This window comes from Echinops telfairi, unplaced genomic scaffold (genome assembly GCF_000313985.2).
Source record: "Echinops telfairi isolate 266 unplaced genomic scaffold, ASM31398v2 ScPeMD7_25;HRSCAF=90, whole genome shotgun sequence".
Taxonomy (NCBI): domain Eukaryota; kingdom Metazoa; phylum Chordata; class Mammalia; order Afrosoricida; family Tenrecidae; genus Echinops; species Echinops telfairi.
The window spans coordinates 7,242-17,110 of record NW_022103922.1 but is presented as its reverse complement, the minus strand read 5'-3'; the positions used below and the strand labels follow the sequence as shown (position 1 = coordinate 17,110).

The 9,869-nt window shown below is 51.4% G+C and overlaps 1 protein-coding gene across 1 annotated transcript in view; it reads left to right on the top strand.

Moving 5' to 3' along the window:
* The window catches only part of CACNA1B (calcium voltage-gated channel subunit alpha1 B), a gene marked incomplete at its 3' end in the record, with an annotated part of 175,264 nt that overhangs the window by 160,567 nt on the left and 4,828 nt on the right, over window positions 1-9,869 (top strand). The window contains exons 40-45 of the mRNA XM_045289335.1: window positions 3,521-3,628; window positions 3,994-4,106; window positions 5,100-5,227; window positions 8,812-8,947; window positions 9,139-9,255; window positions 9,728-9,863. Coding sequence (XP_045145270.1) covers window positions 3,521-3,628; window positions 3,994-4,106; window positions 5,100-5,227; window positions 8,812-8,947; window positions 9,139-9,255; window positions 9,728-9,863 — 738 coding nt within the window. The remainder of the gene's footprint in view (window positions 1-3,520; window positions 3,629-3,993; window positions 4,107-5,099; window positions 5,228-8,811; window positions 8,948-9,138; window positions 9,256-9,727; window positions 9,864-9,869) is intronic.

The window sequence follows — 9,869 nt, the reverse complement described above, 5'->3', positions numbered from 1 at the left end:
TGTTTAAAAAAAAAAAAAGAAAGAGCTTTCTATCAAGGAGTATTTGGATATCAAGAAAACACCCCAGTCCAAGTCAAGTTTCATAATTCTGATACTTGTCCATAAATCCAATACTAGCTCATAAATCCCTCTTCAAACTCATGCAGCCACAGCAATGATGCAAATGCAGGACGATCACAGGCCAGTGGGTGTCAAGTCCTGTGGATCCAATGGGGGTGGATGCATCTCTGGGTCTTGTGCAGGTCCCAGAGTGACTCGTCAATAGGAAAGTGAAGGCAGAGAAAAGGTCACCCCCGCAAGAAGGTATCATCAGGCTAGACTCCACCCTACACCTTATTTATCAAGTTACATGAAATTAGGTAACTACCACAACAGCTACTTGGACAACCGACTGGAAGAGATCCATATCTGTACCCTTTCCAAAGAAAAGTGAGCCAACAGAATGCTCCAGTTGTAGAACGATATCACTGATATCACATACAAGTGAAATGTTGCTGAAGATCATCTAATAAGTCACAGAAGTACATTGGCAGAGAGTCGCCAGAGGTTCAGGCTGGATTCAGAAGAGGATGTGGAACTAGGGATATCACTGCTGATATCTGATGGATCTTGGCTGACGCAGAGTATACCAGAAAGATGTTTACTTGTATTTTACTGACAATGCCACGGCATTTGATTATGTGGATCATAACATACTAAGAATATCCTTGAAAAGAATGGGAATCCCGCATCACGATACTATACTCATGTAGAACATGGATCAGGAGGCAGTTGTACAAAAAGAACAAGGGAATACGGCGTGGTTTAAATCAGGAAAGATATGTGTCCGGGTTCCGTCCTCTCACCATACTTAAGCAGTCTGTATGCTGAGCAAATCAACAGAGAAGCTGGTTCATGTGAAGACAAATGTGGCGTCAGGACTGCTGAAAGGCTCATTGACAACCTTTGATATGCAGAGGACACAACCCTGCTTGCTGACCGTGCTGATGGAGATCAAGGACTGCAGCCTCCAGTGTGGACGACAAGGTAATGTACAGAAACCAGCACCCTCGCAATGGGACCCCTAGGTAATGTGATACATGGAGAAAAGATGGAAGCTGTCAAGGATTTCATCTTGCTTTGACTTACAGTCAATGCTCATGGAAGCAGCAGTCAAATGACCCATTGCCTTGGCTCAATCTGCTGCACAAAACTTCTTTAAAGTGTGGAAAAGCAAGAATGTTGCTTTGAAGACTAAAATAATGTGCCCGACCCGAGCCATGAAATTCCAATGGCTTCATTTACATGTGAAAGCTGGGCATATAATCAGGAAGACTAAAGAAGAGCCAATACATTTAAAGTATGGTCCATGGACTGACAAAAGAACAAGCAGGTCTGTCTTGGAAGAAGTACAGCTAGAATGCTCCTGGGAGCAAAGATGGCCAGACTTGGTCTTACATGCTTTGGACACATTGTCGGGAGAAAGACTTCTTGGTAAACTGGAGGGCCAGCTAAAAAAAAGCGGCCTTCAAAACGATAGTTTGACACCCTGCCTGCATTAATAGGCTCAAACAAGAACACTTGTGTGGACAGCCCAGGACCTGGCAGCGCTGCTCTCCTGTACCCAGGGTTGCAGTGAGTCAGAACTGCTTCGCTGGTGCCCAACAACAGCAGCATAAAGCTACATGAATCACACAGTGTGGTATTGACGAGAGGATGGAATGAGTGGATGGAACACAGACCCCACAGGAGACCCTCATTCAGGTGGTCGGCTGGTTTTCTTGCAAAGCTGCCAGAACAATTCTTAGCAAATGGTACCGTAAAGCAAAAATATGTCGAAAGAAGAAAAAAGACTTCTTTACCTATTACCTTCGCTATGAAATTTGTATAAACATCCAAGAGTGAAGAGGAGGCACCAAAGAGATCGGAGACACAGGGAGCAGGGATCCTTTTACACCCAGATGAATCGACTCGATACAAATGTAAAATGTTCAAGCACTTTCACAGGTCCTTCCCCAGGAAAACAAAACAAAACAAACAAAAAAACAAATGTAAACTGTTACACTTAAGAACATACATTCCAAAGAGTCAGAGAAAACACTTGCAAAATATAATTCTGATAAAGAAGTGGTATCTAGAATATGTAAAGTACTCCCACAATTCAGTAATGGGCGGAATATTTGAAGTCACCAAAGAAAACAGAAGGGAGGCAGAAGAAACACATGTAAAGTTGCTTCATGTTACTGCCCATTAGAGAAATTAAAAATAAACTGCAACTATATCTGACATTACATATTTATCGTAATGCTTACCATGAAATCCTAATAGCAATGTTAAGTGCTGGTAAGCATGCAGAGCAGCTGGGTCTTAGGGACTGCTCCTGGGATGCCAAGTGGAAGGGCCACTTCAGAAAACAGTTAGGCAGTTATTATATTGCCCAGCAATGCTACTCAGTATTGAAGAGAAATAAAAACCTATGTCCAACCAAAGCCTATGTGAGGATGAATGCTTGTCCCAATTGCCCCAAACTGAAAACAACTCACATGTCCATCAGCTGGTGAATGGACCAGCCAGCCAAATGTGGCATCCCCAGTCAATGGGATTGTGCTCAGCACAGCAAGCTCTCGAGGCATGTGTCACATGAGAGAAATCAGACACAAATGGTGCCTGCTTCCTGAGCTGCAGAAGGCCCACTGTAAAGGCAACAAACAGTGATTGCAGGGCTTGGGGGAGGCTTCTGGGTTGGCTCCAGAGGTGATGGAGTTGGTCTCTATTGACTGGTGTTAAACATACAATTACATACAGTTACCAAAATCTGCGTGATTGTCTAACTGAAAGGGGTGGGCTTTATTATTTGTAAATTATGCCTGAATAAACTTGGCTTTAAAAAGAGATGAATCAAATTATCGTATTGCTCTACTGAAAATCCTGGCCTAGCATCCCTTCTCAGAGTTCCCTCTCCAGCCTGCCTGCACTGCTCGGTGCACATGCACTCAGTGAATGCGTCCTGCCTGCAAGATCTTTCCCGGAGGCCACCTTCTCAGCGAAAGCTTTCCTAAGCCCTCACCCTAAACAGACCCCGGGTGTTTCCTGGACACATCTCACTGTCCAACAATGACTTTTTCTGACCGGTTTCCACTTGGCTGCAGAATAAAGTCATGTTTGCCCAGAAGGAGGAGTGGTTTTGTTTTGTTTTCATTTTCCCCCCAGAACCGAGAAGAATACCTGACATTTAGTCAGAGTGCCCCCAAAGTATTGTTGAGTGGAATATGACCATGTCCCCTCCTCGCCCACCTGCGTGCACACATCAGGGACACAAACATTCCTGAAGAATGCCAAGCCCTTGTGTCTCCTCCTCTGGGCAGATCCCAGGAGGGAGAGCCCTGAGCAGCCCCAGCCTCCACAGTGGTGCTGCTGCCCAATGCAGTGGCCCCAGCATCCCTGCTAGCCAGTTCCACCCCCCCCCCCCACCCCCATCCCTAGGCCTGCACCAGGCGCTATAGGATGCCTTCTAATGCTTGTCTCTCCTCTCCTGGCCCAGCTGGGACAAAGCAGCAGCAGTGTGACGCAGAGCTGAGAAAGGAGATTGCCTCTGTGTGGGCCACCCTGCCCCAGAAGACCTTGGACCTGCTGGTGCCCCCCCATAAACGTAAGTGGCCGGCCAAGAAGGCCCTCACTCCACCTTTCCTGATCTGTTCAGAGGCTGAGCGAGCGGGGAGGGCTGCAGGAGCATCCAGGAAGGCCCGTAAGTGAAGACCCTGACCCCAGGCGGCTGACCTCGCGGGGCTCACTGGAGGTGCAGGAAGGTTCAATGCTCACAGACTGAAACTGGCTCTACTTTCTACAGGAGGAACCTGAGGCGGGCGGGGGCCTAGTCAAGAGCCAGGTGGCCTTGGAAACAGTCAGACAGCTGGGGTGGGACAGCGGGGGCGAGCCATGCACCTGCTGATGCCCCTCAGTTCAGGAACTTCGTGGGGGCTCACCCCATCCACCTCTCCCTGCTCCTCTCTCCAGCCGATGAGATGACAGTGGGGAAAGTCTACGCAGCTCTGATGATATTTGACTTCTACAAACAGAACAAAACCACCAGAGACCAGATTCACCAAGCCCCTGGAGGCCTGTCCCAGGTACTGGGGTTCTAGGGTTCCCAAGAGGTAGCTCTGAGCTGCTTGACCTCCCTAGTGGTGGGAAGCTCATGGCCCTTCCTGGAGAAGGAAGGCAGGAGATCCAATCAGCCACCTTTCAGTCTCCAGTGAGAAAGGCCCCGCAGGCTAGATGCTGGCAGCTCACTGTGGAGCTGTGGTCTGAGGCACCGTGTTCAGGGTCTGAGGATCAGGGGTTGAGAAAAGGAAGCCAGGGTGATTTGAGAGGTAGAAGGTCCATGTGTCCTCTCTCCACACAAGCAGAATCAGAGGTGTGAAGTGGGTCCCTCTGCATTGAGGCTGCCGCGATGGCTGCGGGTCTTGGGTTCTGCTTGTGTGGTTTCAGGAACATGGTTTGTTCTAGTCGTGATTGATCACGTTGGTTTGGGGGCCAGTCTCCCTAATGTCATCGTCAGACACCACTCTCCTGCACGGTCTTGTCTTTCTCTGAGTGGTCTATGTAGGCTCACTTTCCGGACAGTTCTCTAGATTTTCAGAACCTAATGGGACCACCACCAGGGACAGCCCCCCTCACCTTGGGACGGAAATGTATCTGGTTCTCATGGCACCACCTTCCATGCCAACATCTGATACAGACATCACTAATCTATCACAGCAATCTCTCCCAGCCCCCACATCTCAGGATTTTGCTCAGCCCCAGGACCCAGACATCTCTGCCAAGCTGTTTAAGTTAGTGATGAGATGAAATCCCTTCACCTGTGATCTGGTCCAGCCCCTAGTTCTGCAGCTAGGGAAACTGGCTGTGAGAAGTGCATTGGGGTTCCTGAAGCCCCTCTTCTCACCAGGTTGGGTGCAGACACTGTCCGTCTCAGGGACGGGAATGGAAACAGGGAAGGCAGGTGGCCCTCAGGTGCTAGGCATGGGCCGAACCCATGGGAGCAGAATTGCTAAGGAGAATCCACCAGGGCTTCATTCCCCACCCTTGGTTTCTTCCTCTTCCTTCTGCACCCCCCGCAGATGGGCCCTGTGTCCCTGTTCCACCCTCTGAAGGCCACCCTGGAGCAGACACAGCCAGCTGTGCTCCGAGGGGCCAGAGTTTTCCTCCGGCAGAAGAGCTCCACCTCCCTCAGCAACGGAGGAGCTGTGTGAGTACCCCAGCTGCAAGGTGGGCTTGGGGGTGTCACTGAAGATGGAGAAGGGAGGATGAACCAGCCTGCTTCCGACTGGTTTGGCTTGGCTATCCTCCCGCTGGCCTAGGACAAGGAGCCCCCAGGGTGTGTCACGCACTTCGGGAACTAACGGACTTCGCTCCCTTGGACCCACCTCTACTTCACCCATGGGTAGTACAGCCAACAATTGTCTGTGGTGTCAGAAAACTCGTCAACAGTTGTTGCTGCTTTTGGTTAATTCTTTAAATACTTCACTCTGTAGCTTATATACGCTGCTTCTCTGCAGCTGTGAAACAGACTGATGGAGCCATATTTGGTGTTCCCAGAGGTTCCCTCCTGCCTTGCACACTCAGGCTTTCTTCTCCAGGGGTCATATGCTTCTGCCTCGGCTTTGTCATTGGTTTTATTTATTTTACTCTTTAATGATTTTATTGTAATAGGATCTATATCACAAATTGTCCATTTTAACCATTTCAAGGTATAATTCAGTGACATTAATTATAGTCACATATAATTACAGCCATGATCACTATCTACTTCCAAAACGTTTTCATCATTCCAAACAGAAACTACCCATTGAACAAGAACTCCCCATCTCCACCTAATGACCACTAGTCTACTAGTGTCTCCTGCCCTATTCTAGACACGTGGCATAAGAGAGGCCACGGAGTATTTGTTCTGTCCCATGTCACTTACTTCACTCAGCACGGTGTCTTCAGGGTCCATCCCTGTGGTTGTAGCTTTCAAGAGCCTCACCTGTCTTTGGGACGGAATAGCAGTCCATTGTGTGGACAGATCTTAGGCTGGGGTCTCTGGAGGAGCAAAGCCATCTCGCCTCAACATAAAGAAAACAAAGAGCCGCACAACGGGACTAACCAGCCGCATCATGGTGAACGGGGAGCGATGGACATTGTCAGGGGTTTCGTTTTGTCTGGTCCTCAATCAGCACTTGTGGAGGAGGTCCTCAAGAGAATGAAATGGCGGCGTGCGTGGGGAAGTCTGCTGCGGAAGAGCTCTTGACAATGCTGAAGAGCAGATGTCAGTAGGGAGCGTCTGTTGGATAACAAGTGAGGGTAAAGCTCCCTGAGGCTGAGGGTTTGGGACAACTTCATGAAGACGACCGGTGGCTGGAGAACAGATAATGACCTGAACCTGGTCATCTGGGCCCAAGCAGGTGCTGCCCTCCAGGTTCCCATGGGCCATACCTCTTTCCGAGAGGAGAGCCCGGCTCTGCAGAGTGCCCGGGCACGCATGGGAGGGTTGGGTGGCAGCCTGCTCGAGAACACTTGGAAGCATGTGGAAAGCAGTCCCAGTTAGGCGTTCTGTGGATGGGCCCCTCAGGGCTGTCGGGGAGCTGTTTCTAAGGCACAGGCAGCCTGTCTCAGTGGGAAAGCTGTCTTTGCATTTAAAGTGGAGCTGTGGACTCTGAGTGCATGCGTGAGTGAGCTGTGTGTAAACGTATGTGAGCATGAGAGGGAAGAGTAGATGTGGGTGTGAATTGTGTCTTTTAGGAGAGCCTGTGTGTAACTGTGCAATAGTATGCATGTGTCTGCGAGTCTGCATATGTTTCAGTCTGAATGTGTGCAAGTGTGAATGTGTACGACTGTGTGTGAGTCTGTGTGTGTAGATGTATGTAAGTCTGAGGGTGTGTGTCTGATTGTGTGTGCCTGTATGGATAAGTCCGTGTCGTGTGCATGTGTAAGTTTTTGTGTATATGAGTCAGTGTATTTTAAGTCTGTGAATGTATGTAAGTTGGAATGTGTATATGAGATTGCATGTGTGTAGGTTTGTTTGTGAATGTGTATGTGTGCAAATGTGTGATGGTGTGACTATGTATGACTGAGTGTGTGTGTAAGTCTGCCAGTGTAGGTTGAAGGCTGAATGTGTGTGAGTGTGGAGATGTTGAAGTGTGTGTGTGTGTGTGTGTGTGTGTGTGTGAAGGTGTGTGACTGTGTGGGCGGGTTGGTCTGTGTGAGTTCTGTGTTGGGGGGTGGGGTGTTGAAGTCTGAGAGTGCGTGTGACTGTGTAGCAGGCAGGTCTGTGTGTGTGAGTACTATTGGAGCCCTTGTTATCAGCTCCTCTTTTATTTTTTTAAATCATTTTATTGGGTGCTCTCCCTGCTCTTAGAACATTCTGTACATCAATTGTCTCAAGCAAAGTTGTACGTTATGTGTGTGTGTGTGTGTGTGTGTGTGTCTGGGTGTGCATGTACACGCATGCTCCTTCTCTCTTGGGCACAGACACTGGCGCAGGAGGGGTCATGGTGATGAGTTGTCATCTGGGATTGACCTGAGCCACACTTATAGTCCCAGAAAATGAACTTCAACTAGTTCCCAGACTGCGGTTTCTCCACAAGCCATTACACTCTTTATTGCCAACCAGAGAACCCCTGCCTAACTGGCTGAAGACAGGCCTTCCTTGAGCCAGCTCATGGACGACGGCACGTGTGTACTGGCTGGACACAGGCTGCTCTCCCTCTGACGCCCGTTCCCTCAGAGCAGCCGCTCCCTTCGGCTCCCTCAGTTTAGCAGGCCACCCCCCAAAGGTGCTGTAGTAGTCTAGGTACTTTGGAGAAACAAATCCACAGCAACTCATGTATAAGAGAGTTTTATGTAAAGAAAATGTGCATCACCAAAACATCCCAACCCAATGCTGCCCAATCCCACAAATCCAACATTAACCCATTAACCCAACACCAGTCCACAAAGTCCTTCACCTCACAAAACAGAGGCAATGATGCCTACTGCAGGAGGGAAGCTGAGTCATTTAACGAACAAGCGAACAAGCGTCTCAGCACTAGCAGGGGTCTCCACACAGCTGCTCCAGCACCCAGGTCTGCATCAGGATAGGTCCATGTAGCTTCTCCTTGGGGATGTCTTGTTGGAAATCAATCTTGCAAGCTGAAGCAGGGAACTGCTAAGGCAGCTGCACCCGGTGCAACCATCACAAAACAAGAGACCCGAGAACTAGAAAGGCGAGGCTCACCACCCATTTATCCCTCCGCCTTTCAATTAGCCCCACATGTGATTATCGGCCAGGCTGGCACAATTAACTAACTCAGGTGCCGTGGCCAGTGCCGTGCAGCCGTGGCCAGCCGTGGTCAGCGCTGTGTGTCAGGAGAAAGCCCTGGGGCAGAGCTAGCAGTACACTGGGCTTACTCGGTCATCTGGGCAGAGACACAGCCTGTAGTAACACAAAGACATTAAGGTGGCCGTTGTGAGCGGAGGCTGTGGGGGTGACTAGAAAGGCTCCCTGAAACGGATTGCTGGAGCAGAGATTTAAACGATGGAAGGCCCTCTGGGGGCCAAAGATATAGAGTGAGGCCAGTGGGTTTGGGGGCAAGGAGAAGGGTCCATCGGACCCTACTATGTGGGAGAAACAAGCAGGGCCTAGGGGGATGGGTTCCTCTGCTCTTGCTCTGCCTTCTGACCAAGGGGCCAAGGAGCAGGCTCAGAACCCTGGGGGCTGGGGCCTCGGTCTTGGGCCTACCACAGAGCAGGACGGCCGGGGGACCATGGTCTGCAGTCCAGGGCTCACTGGACGCCCCCTCTCCTCTGTAGACAGACACAAGGGAGTGGCCTCAAGGAGTCAGTCTCCTGGGGCACTCATCGGACCCAGGGGCTGCCCTCTGAGGCTCGGACACCTCTGGAGCGGGGCCACTCGGCAGAGATTACTGTGGCAGAGCCTGGAAAATTGGTAAGGGCTCCCAGGCCAGTGGGGTGGGGGTAGGGTAGTGTGGGGGTGAAGGGAAGGGCCTGTGTGGGGAGTGGGAATTGTGTGGTGGGTGATGGGGAGGCCCTGTGGGTAGGGCGCAGGATGGAGCCCATGGTGGGGTGAAAGGGGAACCTGTGGTGGGGGTGGTGACTGATGGCTCCTGTCGCCCCCAGGCTATGGATGTCCAGATGCAGGACATGGCCTTGAGTGGCCCTGCCAGGGAGCCCCAGCTTGGGCTGGAGAGTCAGGGCCGAGCAGCATCCATGCCCCGCCTTGCAGCCGAGACACAGGTGTGTGGTATGCTTCAGGGTCATGGACGGAGGGACTGCTCCTGCACATGGTGATGGCCTGACTCCTCCTGGGGACCATCACCTGCTGGACCTATGCAAGGAGCAGAGGAAGCCTGGGGGGCACACAGTCCTCCCCTACTCAGGGACCCAGGACACTAGGCCTGGCCCTGCCCCCAGCCAACCAGATGACCACAGATCAGCCTGTCACCTCCATTTCTGGTGCCTGGCTGCTGGGCCTTGGCTGCCCCATCCCCTGGGCCCTGGCTGCAGCTAGACAGAGGCTGTCCCCTCCCCCTCCTCCCCAGCTGGATGGGCACCCCCTTCTGTGTGTCACTGACAGGACCCTTCTCACTGGGTTCCCAAGCAAAGCCCCCAGCGGGTCGCACAGGGTGGGGGGCTTCTTCAGAAGGCTACCAGGAGACAGAATGATGGGGTGCTGGCCTTGTCCCCATTTTGCCTGATCTGCTCACAGCCTGCTGGCTCTCCCCTGCCCTGCCTGCAGCCTGCCCCAGAATCCAGCCCCATGAAGCGCTCCATCTCCACCCTGGCCCCCCAGCGTCCCCCCGGAGCCCCACTCTGCAAAGCCAGCCTAGACCGAGCCCCAGCCAGCCAGG